The 19,866-nt window shown below is 41.7% G+C and overlaps 1 protein-coding gene across 2 annotated transcripts in view; it reads left to right on the top strand.

Annotated features, from left to right (window-relative positions):
* The window catches only part of FAT4 (FAT atypical cadherin 4), a 233,962-nt gene that overhangs the window by 204,898 nt on the left and 9,198 nt on the right, over positions 1–19,866 (top strand). The window contains exons 12-16 of one of the 2 annotated variants that reach the window (XM_030564254.1): positions 4,159–4,244; positions 6,229–6,408; positions 8,727–8,851; positions 9,817–10,034; positions 18,904–19,165. In XM_030564254.1, the coding sequence (XP_030420114.1) occupies positions 4,159–4,244; positions 6,229–6,408; positions 8,727–8,851; positions 9,817–10,034; positions 18,904–19,165 (871 nt within the window). Of the gene's footprint in view, positions 1–4,158; positions 4,245–6,228; positions 6,409–8,726; positions 8,852–9,816; positions 10,035–11,216; positions 11,273–18,903; positions 19,166–19,866 lie in introns of those variants that run through there. The other variant, XM_030564255.1, reaches the window with a different exon arrangement.

Raw genomic sequence — 19,866 nt, 5'->3', positions numbered from 1 at the left:
CCAAGGAGCCTAGACTGATTAACACCAGCTTCTCAGGGAGCTTTCTGTTTCCTCCTGCTTCCCTGAACCCACTTGAGGAGAACAGGCAGTCAACTGAAATAGCAGAAGCCAGTTAGGCCCTTAAGACGTTGATATTTTCCCACACTCAGGCCCTGCTACAAGCCTGCTTATTTGTCACCTTCAGTTGAATGTTGAGAGCCACTATAGTTGGCACAGAACAGCAGTCATGAGTGAAAGAAGAAAACACCCTTTTTTCTAAATGGGGCAGCATTTAGAAAAAGAAAGCAAGCAAAGGAAGCTTTTCTATGTAAGCAGGAAGGAGCTCTCCTGAGATACATAGACACAAATGTTCATGGTGAACCTTCTGGCCCCAGTGGGGATGTGAGTGGTGAGGAGATGCCTGATCTTCCAGTTAGTCAGAGTGCAGGTGACCTGGAAGCTACTGCAGTGTCCATATCTCCATCTCAAATGGATGTAACCATGCTCATTCCCGAAGAAAAGTGTAGATCAGAGAAGACCGTGGTGGAGGCGCAAGGAACAGCTGCTGCTGAGTTTGGTACCTTAAGTCTAGATGATCCAGGACTGTGGACCCACTTGAGCAGTAGCCTGAGGGGCTTTCCTTGTACTGCATGGGCCGCAGCAAGTGAAAAACTTCATGTTCCCCAAAGACAATGAAAATAGAAGTTTCCAGCCAACACATTACTGGTGTGAAATCCCCAATGGTGACAAAGTGGAGAGGCCATGGCTTATGTACTAAAAAACCCAGAATGCTGCGTACTGTTTTTGTTGCAAACTCTTCCAGTCTAATGTTCCAGCCACACTGGGTTCTACGGGAACAAAGAACTGGAAAAATCTGGCTAGAAGACTGGCATGCCTTGAGAAGGCAGGAAATCACCAGAGCGCATTCCATAGGTGGAAAGAACTTGAGATGAGTCTAAGGTTAAAGGCCACCATAGATGATCAGCATCAAGAGAAGATTACATCAGTCTTTTTACTAGGGGTTATAGTGGACTACAAGCTAAATATGAATCAACAGTGTGATGCTGTTGCATAAAAAGCAAACATGATTCTGGGATGCATTAACAAGTGTGTAGTGAGCAAGACACGAGAAGTCATTCTTCCGCTCTACTCTGCACTGGTTAGGCCGCAACTGGAGTATTGTGTCCAGTTCTGGGCAGCGCATTTCAAGAAAGATGTGGAGAAATTGGAGAGGGTCCAGAGAAGAGCAACAATAATGATTAAAGGTCTAGAGAACATGACTTATGAAGGAAGGCTGAAAGAATTGGTTTTGTTTGGTTTGGAAAAGAGAAGACTGAGAGGGGACATGATAGCAGTTTTCAGGTATCTAAAAGGGTGTCATCAGGAGGAGGAAGAAAACTTGTTCACCTTAGCCTCTAAAGATAGAACAAGAAGCGATGGGCTTAAACTGCAGCAAGGGAGGTTTGGGTTAGACATTAGGAAAAAGTTCCTAACTGTCAGGGAGGTTAAACACTGGAATAAATTGCCTATGGAGGTTGTGGAATCTCCGTCTCTGGAGATATTTAAGAGTAGGTTAGATAAATGTCTATCAGTGATGGTCTAGACAATATTTGGTCCTGCCATGAGGGCAGGAGACTGGACTCGATGACCTCTCGAGGTCCCTTTCAGTCCTAGAATCTATGAATCTATGAATCTATAAAATGTTCTGAAAAGGCTCATTGCCATTATGAGAATGCTTGCTACCCTAAACCTAACACTGCATGGCACTTCAGGTCAGCTGTATGTGCCAAACAATGGAAACTGCCTTAAAATTGTGGAGCTGATGGCTGAGTTTGATGCTGTACTCCAGGAGCATCTAAGAAGAGTCACCACCCAAGAAATGTACACACACCACTACTTTGGAAAAACAATTCAAAATGAGATTATACAGTTACTGGCAACAAAAGTCAAACAGAAGATTGTGTCAGATCTGAAGTCAGCAAGATATTACTCTGTTATTCTGGACTGCACACCTGACACCAGCCATACGGAACAAATGACTTTTTGTTTTGTAACAACAACAGAACTTAGTGAAAATGTCCCTGCAATGGTGCCTGTCAGAGAGCATCTTCTAGAATTTATTGACACTGATGATACTACAGGAGCTGGTATGACAAATGTGCTTCTTAAAAAGCTGGAAGATACGGGAATTGTGATAGCTGACATGAGAGGTCAGGGCTATGATAATGGTGCCAACATGAGAGAAAAGAACAGAGGAATGCAGACATGGATCCGAGAGTTAAACCCTCAAACATTTTTTGTCCCATTAAGTTCTCATTCATTGAACTTGGTGGTCAGTGATGTAACATCAGCTTCTAGTGAGGCTGCTGAATTTTTTAATGTAATTCAAAGCATCTATGTATTTTTCTGTGCATCAACTCATCGATGGCAAATTTTGAAGCAGCATCTGGGAACATCCTCTTTGACACTGAAATCACTGAGTGCCACATGATGGGAAAGTCGAGTGGAGGAGATAAAGCCTATCAAACATCAAATTGGAAAGATAGATGGTGCCATAGTTGCTATTATGGAGGATAATGCTATGACAGGAACTGTTCATGGGAGAACAGTGGCAGAAGGAAATGGAATCACCAGAAACATACATAACTTCAAATTTCTGTGTGTCTTAGTGTTTTGGCATGACATACTGTTTGAAATAAATGTTGTAAGCAGGAGACTCCAAGGTGTTGACCTGGATATATCTGGAGCAATGGAACAACTGGACAAAGCAAAGTCATACCTACAGACTTACCAGTCAGATGAGGGATTTCAAAACGTTCTGAAGAGAGCACAGGAGTTGGCAGAGGAACTTCACACTGAAGCTATTTTCCCACCCATTCAAAAATACAAGAATCACCGAAGAAGAAAACATTTTTATTACGAGACATGGGATAATCCCATAAGAGACCCCAGACAATTCAAAGTTGAATTCTTTTGCCAGATGCTAGATTGTGCAATAGTCAGTTGAAGAATGTTTCATTCAGCTCAAGGAACACAGCAGTATATTTGGGGTATTGTGTGATATTCCAAAACTCCTCACTATATCTGAAGAAGACCTACACCAGCAATGCAGGGCGCTAGAGACAGTGTTGACATACAATGGCATGCATGATATTGATGCGATTGATTTAGGAGATGAACTGAAAGCCCTTTCAAGATACATTTCAGCAGGATCAACCCCAAAGGTTGTCCTGGAATATATGTGCACAAATAAGATGACCACCCTCCTTCCAAATGTTTTTGTTGCTCTGCACATACTTCTAACACTTCCTGTAACAGTTGCCAGTGGAGAATGCAGCTTCTCCAAGCTGAAGTTAATAAGAGAGGCTGGTTGGCTTTGCAACCATCTAATTAGAACATGAGCTGGCCCAGACTGTGGACCTTCAGCAGGAAGCATTTCAGATCTTTGCTACCAAGAAGGCATGGAAAGCACCACTTTGATTATTCAAATCGATAAAAATGCCAGTGTTTACGATGCAGAGAAGAAAAGTTACATTTGCTGTTCAGGCGTTTGAAAGTTAAGTTAAGTGTTACTTAACATTTTTGAAGAAGGCTTTTTAAGTTGTTTGTTCTCCTTTACTGGGGTAGGTAGCAGAGCAGTACCATAAGAGGAGTAGAACAGGAATAAGGCAGAATTGAGACCTTTCAAAGTTTTGGCCCAAGCGAGGGGGCATGGGGGCATCATTTGAGCTCCCCGCCTCAGGTGCCAAAATGTTGTGGGCCGGCCCTGAAAAGGGTTAATTTTGAGGCAGGCCTCTTTTCCACACGTGCATGCAAAACATCTGGGCCTTCAGACACCTGTGTCTGCTGTCATACTTGTGCATATCCTTTCAATAGTTTAAATCCTGTGCAGATACAAGTCTTACCTAGGTTTTCAAGGTGCAGAGGCAAGGGCTGTAGCCATATGACTATTGGAATACTTGAAGGGCAATTGTATGCCATCGGACCTGCAAGGTATAGGCATAGTTTTATGTATGTACAGTTTTATGAATGCCCAAGGGAAGAAAATCTGGTAAAATGTGACTAACTAAACCACTGGATATTTTTGTATTTAATAATTAAACAAATGTTAAAGTGGTGAAAATGAGATTAGACAGTCAGTCCTTCTAATATTAAACACATTTTTGTGTTTCTTTGCAGGCAGCATCCTTGACGGTGGACTCCTGTTCTGAGGACCAGGAACCAGGCTATTGTACTGTTAGTAATATGGCTGTTTCCACTGACTGGTAAAGAATATTTCATTTTGCTCTTTGTGATAAAAAGAAGAGGTAAAATTTAAAAATAATTATAAATAGGAGAAATTTAGAATAACTGCTGTGTCAGGCCAGCTAATAGAAGGGGTTCTTTTGCCTTTAGGCATAGCCTGGTACAAGCAATGTTGGCATAAGCTGTACTACAGCAGGACTGGCCTGAGGAGGCATTCTATCCTGAGGCAGAATTCCCTCCCTGCTTCTTTCTTGTTCCAGGGTGTAGTAATTTTCAACAGGCCTATTGCAGCAACAAATTAAAACACTGCATCCCCTGCTCTTACCGTGATCCAGCTCAGTTGTATGGGCTGATGCCCTGTTGGAGGGAGAGGGGTAGAGCCAAGACTGCCAAGTCCCCAGTTCTGGGGAAAAGTAGCAGACATACAGCTTTGGGCAGCCTGAAAAGTGGTGTACTGGGAGTCCTTCTTTTCCTTCATTCACCATAGTGAAAATTCACAATCTAGCCCAAATTAATTATCAAACCAGAATATCAGACAGTCAGAATCACTGATGCTTTAAAAGGTAAAAGAAAACTTTGGCCAGTCATAATCTGCTTACTGATAAAAGCATTAAAGACTTTAAAAAACTGTACTTGTGAATCAGATATTTTCTGACTGGCTGATGACAGAATCTGGTCATAATCTAAGCAATGTAAAATGTACCTTTTAGGAACAGTGAAGTCAGCGATTCTGATTCTGCACCGATATCCATCAGGTTTTTATGTTTTTACCTGTTGGGATTTTAGCCTCTGGGGTCATTAGAGTAGAGTTTTGTCTCAGGATAAATATCTCTCATTATAGAATTAAAATAGCCAAGCTTTAAAATTTAGACTCCCAGTTAGCAATCACTCTGTGTGTGGAACTTCCATTGCAGTCAGGCCAAAATGTGCATATGGACCAGTCACAGAATCAGGCTTATAGGATGAAATCCTGGCACCGCTGAAGTCAGAGGCAAAACTCCCATTGATTTCAATGGGGTCAGGAGTTCACCTCGCAATTTTTTTAAAAAGTTTTATGTTTAGCTCAGCAAACTCTCACTCCACCTGTTTCTAGCCTAATTATCCTTAATGGCTAGTGTTAGAAATTTTCCTTAGCAAAGCCTCCTAATGCCGTTGTTTTTACCAAAAAAAAATCTTTTTTACCTGAATAAATATAGGAATACAGACCCAAATTCATGATCCAGCAGTTACATTAGCTCCTAATTTTCACTCTGCTGCTGTTTAACTTTACTTTTCACTTCTTATGAATACATGAGAAATAGCACCAATCTCAGACATACTCTTATCTCCCAGCTGATTGCTACGTGCTCAGGCTAAGTAACTATTCTCAATTTTTTTTCCTGTATATTTGGAATAATTTCCAAATATCTGTATTGTTTTTATTTGCTGTTTTCACTTTTAGCGTGGCGGGAGGGAAGAAGTGGGTTGTACCTACCTCACCTTATAGGAGTGTTGTGAGGACAAATTACTTAATATTTAAATACATTTTGAAGATGAAAAGTGCTGTATTCTAAGTATTGTTAATATTGTTGCTATTTTCTCACCATTATCTGGCTCACTTTTCATTTAGCCCTATGGCTTCCCCACTAACAGAGCAGCTTATTGCCTTGTAATATGGTGCTCCAACTTGTAATTAAATATCACTCCCAATTATAAATATCATTAGGTCAAATCTTCATTCGATACTGACTCAAGCAAAACTCCCCATCCAGTTAAAGGAGATTTGCTTGAGTAAAAACTGAGTGAGAACTTCAGGTTTAAGCCCATTGTAATGGTTGTTTCAGAGGTGGTTTTAACTAGAGCAGATTGGTCACTTATGCAATAATTCTGTGATTGTAAAAAATGAACTGTAGAAATTGATCTGTAGAAATGAAAGATCTTAGACTTAGAAGATATGAGAGTTATTCTATTATCGCCAATTTATGTGCTGATATTAATACACCGATTCTTCTGCTTCTCTTCTAGGACTCTCGACGTACAACCAAATCGAGTAACTGTTGGTGGCATTAGATCTCTAGAGCCAATACTTCAGAGGAGAGGACAGGTGGAAAGTCATGATTTTGTGGGTTGTATAATGGAGTTTGCAGTCAATGGACGTCCTCTGGAACCCAGCCAGGCTTTGGCAGCTCAAGGAATCTTAGATCGGTATGTCAGCTGTACCTAGTATCTAATAATATCTATAAAAAAAGAAAGTGGCATAAGAGTTAAATGTTAATTACTTCAAATGCCTGTGAATATGAATATACAATATTCTATCAAATGTAAAGGACCAAGGAAGGATCTAAACTTGGAAATAAGATTATGCAGAAATCAGAGTTTGCAGAAACCCAATTCCAATTTTCCACAAAGCAGCAACAGTACATTTCTACCACTATTTATTATTTTTGTTGTCCAGCAGTCTGAAATAAAGTAGCTCTTTTTAAAAAAGTCCATGTAAATTCCACCTGGATTTGACTATACTGGTATGATTCACTAACCTTCCCCTTTTGTTTTTATCCTAAATGTCTGTTCTCTCACTTTCCCAGTCAAATATAACTGAATTTCCCTCATACAATCTCCTTTTGTGAATGCTGTTTTAGAAATGATTGATTAGCTGAATCAATTGTTTTTTTTCCATCTCACTGTTTGAAATTATAGTTATAGCAACAGTATGGCTTGCAAACCCACAGTTGCTAGTTCATCTCAGGGCCTCCCAGAGGATTCAAGGGGCCTAGGATCTTCGGCGGTTGCTGCCAAAGACCCAGCACTTTGGCGGCAGGTCCCGGGGCGGAAGGACCCCCTGCCACCAAATTGCTGCCGAAGACCCAGCACTGCAGCGGGGGGGTCTTTCCGCCCCAGGACCTGCCACCGCGGGTCTTCGGGGCACTTCAGCAGCGGGTTCTGGAGCAGAAGGGCCCCCCATTGCTTAATTGCCGTGGAAGATGCTCTGGGGGCCCAGGCCCCGTGAGAGTTTTCTGGGGCCCCCAGAGCGAGTGAAAGATCCCGCTCCAGGGCCTCTGAAAAACTCTCGTGGGGGCCCCTGCGGGGCCTCGGACAAATTGCCCCACTTGCTCCCCCCCCGCCCGGGCGGCCCTGGTTCATCTTTACCCTGTTCACCTCCCAAGCTTGTGTTATTTCTTATGGTGTGAGACTTCCTGAGCTTCTGTAGCTGAAGATGTCAACTTAAATAACATTCTCCTAGAAAACAGCATCTTGGGACATGCCAGCGAAGTAAAAAAGTGTCTTTGGATTTTGTATCTTTCACCATCCAAGACTGCTGCCAATCAAGACTTTTCCTTTCGTACCTTGGGCAGTTTAACAATGAAAGATGGCTCCAGGTTTTCTTCGAGATTTGCTTGGCAGATTCAAAGTTAAAACCACCCTACCCACCTCCATTAAAAGGCTATTATCTAAGAAAGTATTGATGAATTTTCAACCTTTTTAAATGATGACAAACCTCTACAACAGGGATCGGCAACCTTTGGCATGCGACCCATCAGGGAAATCTGCTGGGAGCCAGGATGGTTTGTTTACCTGCAGCATCCACAGATTTGGCTGATCGCAGCTCCCACTGGCCGCGGTTCGCCGTTCCAGGCTAATGGGGGCTGCAGGAAGCGTCGGCCAGCACATCCCTCGGCCAGTGGGAGCTCTACAATGTATGCATGTGCTTAAAATTTTAGCCATGTAACCTTCTTCACAGACCATAAACTTCAACAGTAATCTTGTACCAGTTCTGAAAACCTCTCAACTAATTTTAACAGTCTCTGTCTTAGGCAAAGATTCAGACTACATAATTCATTTATATCTAAAAATACTACTTTCAATTCAAGTTTATTACATGGTAGTTCCCTTCTCCATTCCTGTTTCAGATTATATGTACAGTAAGAATATTACAGATCCTTTTTCTATTACATTGTTAGGCCAAGAATATGTGTAGACAAAGAATGTGACTGAAAGGAGGTTGAGTGAAAGACCAGAGTACAACTTGAAGTCATGGAATGAAAGATGATAATTTTCATTGTTTTGTTTGTGTAACCCAAATGTATGACTGCCATAAAGATATTGTACATGTTTGAGCATAGCAGTCTTTGAGAAGACTGTTGTTTTTTAAAACATACATGAACACTGATATGTATGCATATGAATATTATTTGCAAATTATTCAAGTTAATATCTAATGTGTAGCATATAAGACAGAGTTTTTGTATTTCCTCCTAGTTCCCTCTGAAGTCCTCTCTCTTTTTCTAATACTGTTACAACTTGGCACTGAAAACTGGGAACTGTTTCAATATATCAGATTTCTTCAGTGCAGAGAACTTAACACTATTACTTTTTACTACTTTACAAGAGACTTTAAACAATTCATCCGTGTGGGTTGGGGAGGAAGGGGTGGTATCACTTAAACGCATATGACGCCATCCAAAAGGCTTATTTTATTTGTTTAAAGTACATACTCCAGTGACTACTCTTTTGATTTGTTTTAGATGCCCTAGATTAGAAGGAGCTTGTGCAATTAGCCCTTGCCAACACGGTGGCACCTGTGTTGATTACTGGTCATGGCAGCAATGTTATTGCAAAGATGGATTGACTGGGAAACACTGTGAAAAATGTATGTAGAAGGCTTAATTATCCTTCTGTTTAATCTACAGTTAATCACACAGTTTAATCGCGTGCAGTTGGGTTTTATGTTTAGATGACATTAACTGTTGTTAAATGATGAAAACGTGTCATGCTTGCATTCACTGTTACAATAATTATGAACAAAAGTGACCCATTGACTTTTTGCCTTATCATCACTTTGAATATGGTAGGGGAAAAAGTTCAGATAAGAAAACACATATATAAATATAAATACAAACAAGAGGAGCTCATTTATTTTTCAAAAAAAACATAATTATGTCTACATTTATTAATTTGCAAATAAATAGCTCTACATAATATAGCTAGGATTGCATAATATAGCAAGCTAATTAAGGTGTATTCAGATTTTATTTATTTTTGTGATTGCTCTGTGAAAACCATTTAATTCTGTTCATGTCAACCTGCTCTGTTTTCTTACATATTCCATTATTGTATTGATTATTTAGATGCTGTTGTACTAGCTTACAAAAGAGTTTTGCTTCATTTCTGGTAGGATTTTGAGGATTCTGCAGTGTAACTAATATTATATATTAGTTTCTACCAACCTAAAGTGTGCTAGGTATTTTACAAAACAAATAGAGCATTGTTCCTACCTTGAAGAGCATACAATTTATTTTATCCCAAGGACACTGTCCAGAGTAAAGGGAAACAAGGGCATACCAAGAAAAGAATCATAGCTCACAGAGCCGAAATTCCTTCCTTGTTTTCCCCTTGCTCCCAAAGTGTTTTAATTTACTCCTGCTCTATACTAGCAGTAAGATAACTCACTCACGCTCTCTCTGTCTCACACAGCACTGCTGGGTCTGCTGCAGTGGCCAAAGAGTATACGGTTGAAGCCGAGGCTTCACACACTTCTATTTCTTCCCACCTACTTTACCCCAACAAAAGAATTAGATAAAGCATACTCAACGCTTCCTCCTATATTTGTCCTAGATATTACTGCCGATACTGCCTTATCATTAGAAGGCAAAGGACGCCTTGACTACCACATGAGCCGGAATAAGAAACGAGAGTACATGATGAAATATGGCAGTAAGGGAGCCATTTTGGAGCCCCTGAGTGTGAACCATTTGGAAGTGAAATTCAGGACAAGGAGCGAGAATGGAATTTTAATTCATATCCAGGAAAGCAGCAATTACACTACTGTGAAGGTAGGATTAAAGCTAATGCTGACTTGATTTGATTGCACTGCCTGCTGTGTAGTGATCTAAATCACCTCTTCTGTTGCCCTTGTCTTTTTCTTTATAAAATATTACAGCTTTGACTAATGCTGGGCACTATTCCAGTATCTTTCATCTTCTCAACGATTCTTTCATTATTTTCCAAGATATCAGAAGGTCTTAGTGGTTTTGTTTCTAATCAGTTTTGTCTAGACTCCAAGTAAGGGCTATTTTAAGGCTAGCAGGAACATATTCGTTGCCATATTTGTTTACACTACTAAGTTGCATTCTAGAGTGCAAACCTTTTTCCTGTTGGCCTTTTATGTTTTCTTTCTTCAGACACTCCCTCACCACACTGTCAGACCAGCAAACACAAGCCAACAAGTTTTCATGAATTCATACTAATACAGTACACACCAGACAATCTTATTTCATATCCATAAAGTCACCCTTCCTGGATTTTATCTTCCTCACCAGAATGGAGATGTTAAAAAGGCAAACATTACATGATTCTGAGATGTTCCACTAAATCAGTGCTTTAAGCTCCATGCAGTTTTTTTCCAACTGTTTAGCCCTAGATAAGTTACTTTTCTCAAGAGAAACTGATGGGTTTAGTCTCTGGCTATGACTCAATCCACTTAGTCATAATTCTAAATGAGTACAGCAGTGATGCTGGCAAACTTCTTTATTGGATAGATGCAATCTCCAAGTTTCCTTGACTACTGGAATTCTTTCCAATTTTTTCCCAACATTTAGAGAAACTCCTACATAAGACCACACTTTCTGTGCCTCAGCCAGCATGGATATTGTCTGCTTGCCTGGTTTTCATTCCTACCAGGAGGCACAACTTTTCTGACAAAAAGGACTGCATTATCAACTTCCAAGAAACCCATAATCAGGACTTCATTTGCATATAATTTACAGCCTTATTGGATAAAAAACAAATGCATTAAAACATATTTATTTTTATTTGCATTTTGCTTGTTAAATTAATAAAAATGGATAGAACTTTGTTGCCTAACAATGAAAAACTGCAGGTATCTACTTTGCTCTCACCCTGTATGTACAGAAAGAGAGCAGTAGCCAGGAGCCATATTTTATGCATCCCTAGCTACAAGTTGTGCCCCTTGATTATTAACATCTGAGGAGATCTTCTTGTTTTCAATTCTGCAGATTTGGCCTGGTGAAGACTAGCTTGGTGGGAATAAATAAAATGCTTAAATTTTGCCTACAGTGGAAATTTGGCAGGCAATAAGCATGATGAAAAAAGACAAAGTAAGCTTTGGTGGTTAAAGTGCAAGCAGCTTGTTTACAGTAGAACTCCCATCATTTTTTGCAATGATGAAGCTACAGCAAGGGTGCAGCAGCAATGCACCCCAGCAGCTTCAAAGATGGGGGGTCATCATCTGAAGCTGTAGGCGGAAAGAAGCTGTTTCTCCTTCAAAGGGGGTTTCCCACTCACCAGCCCTTCTCCCTATTGCGAGAGATAGAGGGGAGAAGGAGGATGTAGCTAAGAGTGGGTTAGAGAGGAGCTATGTGGAAGTTCATAGTCTCCTTTGGAACAGAGGGGAAGACATATAAGTCTACACACCACTACTGACCAGCGGATCTACCCTCCCATCCCTGGGATTAGTGTAGGGCTGTTCTTTGTTTATTTGTTTGAGGTATGGGGTTGACTGGGTTTTTTTGTGGGTTTTTTTTTGGGGGGGGAAGGGTCAGCTGTATACATGGTGCTAGTTGCCTTTTGGAGACTGGGAAGGAATTTTTCCCTCATTGGCAGATTGATCAGGGTGGGTGGAGGCTTTTTTTTATTTATTTGTCTTCCTACAGCAGCCCAGAGACCTGATGGATAGGACCATAGGTATGATTCAAGTTGTCAGAACTTGGCAGGTGCCCAGTGTAGGCACCATCAGATGGTTTATCAGTTCCCTGATAAACTCGAATTGGAAGTGGATTTAGGGGAAGGTATCACCTAAAGAAGCTGATGCATAGGGTTGAGGCTCCCAATCTCTGGTATAGTGGGGAGAAAACCCCCTTTCCCAGCCCTTTAATCCTCATGAAGGGAGGGTGGTGGGTTCCCAGCCAGAGGCTGGGGACCAGCTGTGGCAGGGTAGGGGGGACCTCTAACAAGAGGAACAGATTAGGGGAGGAATGATGACCTGCCTTATTTGATTTATTGCTGGATAGTTCCCACATGAGTTAATAAAGTTGCATTCTCATTAAACCACATTCCTTGTGTCTTGTCTGTCTTCCTGCACGTCCGGGGCAATGAGAGATTTTCAAAACCACTTTGTGAAAATGCAGCCTGAGGATCGTCTCTGCAGTGTTATCAGGCCTTGCTTTTCTCAGTGTGAAAAAGTCAAAGCTTGAGATCAAACAGTAAATCCAGCTTTTCCTTCAGGTAGTATGATGCACTATGTATTATGGCCAAAATTATCAATCTTGTTGGCCTGCGTTTAGAAGCCCGTTGACTTCACTGAGAGTTGTGAATTCTCAGCACTTCTGAAAGTCACAGTACTTATTTAAGTGCTTGATTTTTCTAATCTGACTCTGAATATTTTGACTCACCTTCAAAATTATTTTGTTACTTGATTTGTGTGGCTTGTTAACTTATTTGAGCAACAAGATATTAAGCATATGGAAAAGGAGTAAAAGTCTGAATATGTTTCAATACTAGAACATGTTATAATTAAGCCACAGTACCTAAATAACACCTGCTTTACTCCATTTTACCCATTATTACTCACTGATTTAAATGGAACTACAGTGGGATAAAACTGGAGTGACACAGTGATGAATCAGGACCATCAAGATTGCAAGTATTTTCATTTAGAAAAAAGTTGGAGAATTCAGTGAACTTTCATAATTAGGTTTCTCTTTATGACTCACAGGGCTCTTTAATGTAGGAAATGAAGACATAATAAGATCCAGTGGCTCAGAGCTGAAGCTAGACAAATTCATACTGGAAATAAGTAAAAAGGGGAGAGGGACCAGTTTGGGTAATTAATCACTGAAGCAATTTATAAAGGGATATGATGGATTCTCCATCACTTGAAGTCTATTAATTAAGATTTGTTGTCTTTCTACAAGATCTGTTCTAGCTCAGTCAAAAACAATGGGATAAATGCAGCAGTTATTAGGTGAAATTGTATGGCCTGTATTATACAGGAGATCAAATGATCAATATGGTCCTTTATCCCAGATGTGCAGGAAGAAAGACAAGATGCGAGTGATGTGGTTTAATTGACTTAGTTAACTCATCTGGGAAGTATCCAGCAATGAATCATACAATGCAGGTCATTGTTCCTTCCTTAATCATTTCCACCTACATATTTGAAAGCTGTCATCAGCCCTCCAAATCTGGTCTCATCCCATTGCTGGGACTCAGTCTTGCTCCTCTGTATGAGGGTAATGAGGTGGGGAGAGTGGGTTATGTCCTTATTGTACCAGATGTTGTACCAGATCCGCAAACCTGTTCTGAAGCTTCTTTAGGGCATTCCTCCCTCTAGTTCCACTTCCAATTCTGGTTCATCTGGGAACTAGACCTATGGAATGAGTACTTGCATCAGACACCTGCCAAAATGAGGATCCAGCAATTCATTTGGCTGCCTCACGCCACCACCCAACCAGGTTCCCAGATAGTTAACAATTCCTTCCCTAACAGTGGTTAAAAATATGTCTGCTCCCTGTCTTCCCATTTTACACACCTTCAATCCTTGTCAACATGTAGTGCCCCTCCCATAGCCTCTGCTCTAGTATTTCAGACCAGTTTATAATCCCCCTCCCCTGCCCCCGGAGGAGATCCTGAACCTGCCTTAAATCTCTCTTAACCATCATGATTAAGTCAGCCCACCTATAAAATCCCAAATTGTTTTCCCCATATGCACAGCATTCATGTCTAGTGGCTGCTCCTGACTGCGAAAGAGTATAAGAGGGGCATCAGCTGGTCTCAGAGTATGCCCCTCCTGTCATGCCAACACAATATCGCTTTGTCACCTCCACGTGACCTGTGGGCCCAATATCCACAGATCCACACACCAGCTCTCACGACCCTATTCCTTGCTCCTGAAAATTGGCTTAAAAAGTAAAACTAGCCATTCCTACCATTGAACTCTGATTCTCAACCAGGGGCTGAATGTACATCTTGTATGCATTTGAATGCCAACACCCAACTGCCTGTACCCTTCTGTCCCCTATTTCCTGTTAGGTAGGGTGACCAGACATCCAGTTTTTAAAGGATAGTCCCGAATTTAAGCCCTCCTGCAGATGTCTTGACTTTTTCTTAAAAACAGGCAAATTGTTCCATATTTTCTGTCTACCCCATATCAGTACTGGCAGGTCCTGCTGCTCGTTGGATCCCTGCTCGCCAGCCACCCGCCCACCAGTGGTGAGTGGGGGGTCCAGTGCCTAATGATGGTGGTGAATGTGCAAGGCTGAGGGTGGGGCAAAGCTGGAGTGCTTGGGATTGGCTGATCCTCGTGTTTGTTCATCAGTGCAGCCCCTGCTGCAAGCCAGCAGGGCCCTGCCCTCCATCCCATTTCAAGCTGGCACTGGCTGCGCGCTGCGAGCTGTGGTGGTTGGTAAGTGTGGGCAAGTGCCAAGCAGCGGCTGGTACGTGTCGCCTCTGCTGCCCACACATCGGCCCTTTATGTGCCCCCCCCACTGTCCTCTCCCTGATTTGCCCTTTCACCTCTCCCCAGCCCCACTGCTCCTCCATATCCCCCCCCCCCCCCCCCGGCGGGGCATGTCCCTCTCCCAGTGCTGAGCAGAAAACCAGCCCCTGGTCAGAGTGCTCAGTTCACCAACAGCCTGGCTGGCAGGCTCCTTCCTTCCCCCACTGCCTCTGGCTGGGTAGGCACCCTGAGAAAGGTCAAGACCCTCCGGCCCAATGCACTGGCCAGGAGGAGCCAAGCCCTGTGTGTGTCAGAGCCCCGCAGAGTGCTGGAATTGGGAAGCCTCTCTACCCCTCAGCTAAGCTCTGGAGTGGCAGGGGGAAGCAATTTCCAGCCTGTTCATGCCCTGACCAGGCAGGCTACACAGCAGCCCCCCAGACAAGGGCTTAGCACCCTCTTCATCTCCCCCCTGACTGCCCTGGGTCCTTCCCCCAGGGAGTATGGGGCTGCTGCATCCCAAGGGCACCCTCCTCTGCTGAGCCACCTCTCTGGCCAGGTTCACTGAAGCCCCTGCAGTGAGGTTCCCTGGGATGTGGTGCACAATGTATCCTTAGGGCTTACCCCATTCCTGCCCATTTTGTAGCCGGGGGACAGAAGTAAGCTGGGTTGTGTCGGATGGCCAGCAGCATCCTGAAGGTGTTAATTGCCTTTCAACACTGTGCGGGCAGGAAAGGACAAGCTGCTTCCATCCACTGGGGAGCAGGAATTAGGAGGGAAAAGAGAGCTCTGCAAAGACATGGGCCAGGTCATCCCTGCCCTGTGGCAGGAAGCAGCTCCTGTCCCTTCCCTCCCTCACAGGCTGCTGCTGGCCACATTCTGGTGTGAATCCTGGCAGAAATATGAGGAAGGGTGGCATATGACCCTGCGTGCCCTCATGTTGCCTCGGGAACATGCAGCAACAGGTACAAGGAGAGGAAAGTCTGTCCCAGGGGCTCAGCCAGGCATGGTGTGCAAATATCACTGGGCAGGGAGAGTTGGGACAGGTGGTCAACCCACACACCATGTAAGAGCGGTGTACTTGAGTGTGGATGTGTCATGTGTGTGTGTGTGTGTGTGTGTGTGTGTGTGTGTGTGTGTGTGTGTGTGTGTGTGTGTGTGTGTGTGTGTGTGTGTGAGAGAGAGAGAGAGAGAGAGAGAGACACAGAGAGAGAGAGAGAGAGAGAGAGAGAGAGAGAGAGAGACCACTCCCCGTGTGAACTATAAAGTCTTAAAGATAAAGTAAATAAAAGAATTGAACTACACAATGTTTCTTTTTAACCAGGAGCTCAGTCAACATGATATTAATTTGAACGTTTGTACTGCATAGTTCTGATTGATTGCCATTGACCTTGCTTCAATACAAGTAATTTTACCAGGTGTCCCGTATTCAGCATAAGGAAATATGGTCACCCTACTGTTGGGTTGCAGATGTCACTGCTCGATCTTGAATGAGTGCAAGCCAAATGTACTAGTGGAACCCCATCATTGTAGGTCCCATTCTCAAGACCACAACAAGCTGGAATTTTGTGAGGTGTCTCCTGTTGCACTGAAGAAAGAGAGGCCCATCCCTAGACAGCCTCACTACTGTGTAAGCCCTTAATACCATCCTCTTGCAGCTCTCTGGACTCACCTTGCCATTCTTGATCTGTTTTTGACATCCTCACGGTCCAGATAACCTATTGTTCCCTTCATTTTCCATCCCTAAACTCCAAAGCCCTACCAAAAGTATCCCTTACTGACCCAGGCACCATTCAATGACTCTAAATGCTCCAAAAATACCACCAGGAATGCAGCATTTAACAAGGATACCAGATGATCGCATTGGCATATCTGATGAAAAACTCAAATTCAAAGAATCTCTATACTGGTGGGTCATTGGGAATCCTCCCTAGGGACTTTGGATTGAGACCAGCCCACTAACAACCTCCTAACCAGAAACTCACTGCAGGATCTGGGTAACCTTTTGTCCTGCAGCAAAATACAGTGCCTGATAAGCGACCATCAATGGTTGATTATGCCAGCCAACTATGCAATAGTGACAGTACCTGATCTTCAAGAATAGGCCAAATCATAGGCACACCTACTCTCATCTGAAATTGATTAAATCCTCTGAAACCCCAACATATGTCTTAGGTGCTACAAATCTCTGCATTAAACCAAGAGCAGTCATGAGCCATGGTTCCAAAGGGCCAGCTGCATCTCATCAGATTCCTTGTTTGCCAAGTCTCAATTTCTGTCCACCTGTAATTGAGACAAAGTCTTGGCTATGCTGTTATTAGTCCTGGGCACATGTTTGCAGTAAAACAAATATTATAAGTTAAACACTTCAGGGCAGATATCTCACTGGCCTCATCACACTGAGTGAATTGGAGGGCATGTGCCATCACCAGGTTGTCATGCCAGAACTGCATTCTTTTGTTCACAAATCTTTCCCCCAGATCATCACTGCAACTAAAATGGGAAAGAATCATAAAGCAAAATACGTCGATGTAAAAGAAGAATAAGAAGCTGTTTGTTCAATAAAGGGAACTCTTAGGGTATTAACAGTGCAGCTAGTTGATCATCATATTTTGGATTGTTTGGTTTTGCTTAGCGGTTCATGCTTTTCATTATAGCTCATTTGCCAGTCTCACTGCCATTTAAATAAAACCCAGAAATGGGATCCTTCAGAGTGTTATCAGCACAAACCATTTGTTTTGAGTTTAGAAATATGGTGTGGTTCAAGGAACTAGGAGCCACATTCTTTCTTCCTGACTGAAGAAGTCACAATCCAGTCTTGTCACTAGAAATTCTATATTTTCTATATGCCAGTATTATGTTATTTATGTGTCTGTTACCATTGACCACATGGAATTTTAAAGAAAAATAAATAGTCCTTAAGAGTAATAAATCACTAGGGAATTTATTGGCTGTTGGCAGGTAGAAGAATTATATAACGTGGCATTAAAATTACAATTCTGGGTTTAATATTTCAGTGGGTATTGAAAATGTTGGGTCATATGATTTTTTTTCTTTTTGCATAAAAGACAAATAAAAGGCAAAATCTTCAATCTCCATTCCACTTCATTTTAAAAGACTAAATAATAAAAGTGAAGAACTAATTGAAATATAGCTAAGTGCAAAACTTAACATCATGTAAAAACCACTTATTCAGTCTAATGCTTTTTTTTTAAGAATACTTTTGAATCTAGCAAATGGTGTTGATTTTGTTATTACAGTCTATGTGACTGATATTCCAAATGTGGGATTCTTTCATATTGCCCCTCTGCCATGTACATTGGCCAGACCAGACAATCTCTACGCAAAAGAATAAATGGACACAAATCTGTCACCAGGAATCATAACATTCAAAACCAGTGGGAGAACACTTCAACCTCTGTAACCACTCAGCGACAGACTTGAAGGTGGCAATTTTGCAACAAAAAAACTTCAAAACAGATTCCAAAGAGGGACTGTTGAACTTGAATTAATATGCAAATTAGATACAATTAACTTAGGTTTAAACAGAGACTGGGAATGCTTGGGTCATTACACTAATTGAATCTATTTCCCCATGTTAAGTTCTCCTCACACCTTCTATGGGTCATCTCGATTATCACTTCAAAGATTTTTTTTCTCCTGCTGATGATAGCTCATTTTAATTGATTGGCTTCTTACAGTTGGTAATGGGTACTTTCACCTTTTCATGTTCTCTGTATGTATAAGTATCTTCTGTCTGTGTGTTCCATTCTATGCATCGAAGAAGTGGGCTGTAGCTCATGAAAGCTTATGCTCAAATAAATTTGTTAGTCTCTAAGGTACCACAAGTACTCCTGTTCTTTTTGTGGATACAGACTAACGCAGCTCTACTCCAAAAGAACATACACGATACTATTGACTATATCCAACTACCTGACTTGTACCAGAAATGATGAATTTATGTAGTGCCCGTATCATGTGTCTTCTCTGTATATTAATGAAAAATAATTTTGTTTTAAAAGAAAAAAAGGTGGAATCTCACTAAAGGCAAATTCAGGTGACTTCATACATTAGGGGCATTTATCTGTGTGACTAAAATGGTCATTGCTTTCCCCCCTTTCCTTTATAACTGTTAAATAATCTTGAGTTATAATGATCATTTGGTACCCTGAGCCATTGTGTTTTGTTTTATGGTGCATTGTTGTAATTTTAATAATTTACCATTTGCTTTTTTTCCAATGTCTTTATAGATAAAGAGTGGCAAAGTGCATTACACATCTGATGCTGGAGTTGCTGGGAAAGTGGAGAGGAATATTCCTGAAATTTACACTGCAGATGGTCAATGGCATTCCCTCCTTATTGAAAAGAATGGATCTGCCACTGTTCTATCCATTGACAAGACCTACAGCAGAGAGATTCTCCATGTCACACAAGACTTTGGAGGACTTAATGTTCTTACAGTTTCTCTGGGAGGAATCCCACCAAGCCACACTCCCAGAAGCACAGAGACAGGTAAAAAAGAGAATGGACGTACACATACATATATGTATGTATCGTTTTAATACCTCACCCTGAGATGCGTGAATTATGTAGATATGAAACACTGGTCAATTTACACCTGGGACCTCAAGTAGGGGGTCCCATTTACTAAATGTTTTTTAAAAATATTGTAGGGATTATTACTAGGCCAAATCCTACAGACCCTGAGTCAGGAAAACTTCCATTTCAAATCAATGACAGTTTCTCTTGAGTAGGACTGCAAGATTTGTCCTTTTATTGTGTATTTTAATTTGTTTTATTTTTCAAAGGAATGTGTTTAATTTTTGAAGGATCAAAAATGCATAATACTGTATGACAGTATATGTCATTGCCATATTTCTCTTTGAGTCTCTTTAATCTGAGGCAGTGAATAAATCATCTTATTTTTCTAATATCAGTTGAAATAGTCTACTTTAGCCCAAATGTTGCAAATCCAGGCAAATGTTTTACCCAGGTAAATGAGAATTTTGCCTAAGTAGGGGTTTGGTAAGAACTGCAGTATTTGGCCTGTCATTAATGTGATTACAATGATTTCTGCAATTCCAACTTCCTTCTGCTGATGCTGCTGCCAGACATAAATCCCCCTTTCTTCATCTGAGAAGCAGAAACTAAGTGCAATAAGAAACACCCACTGAACAATTAAAACTGCTGAAAACAGATCAGTTCCCTTGGAG

Source organism: Gopherus evgoodei, chromosome 5 (genome assembly GCF_007399415.2).
Source record: "Gopherus evgoodei ecotype Sinaloan lineage chromosome 5, rGopEvg1_v1.p, whole genome shotgun sequence".
NCBI lineage: Eukaryota > Metazoa > Chordata > Testudines > Testudinidae > Gopherus > Gopherus evgoodei.
This window is presented reverse-complemented; position numbering and strand designations above follow the sequence as displayed.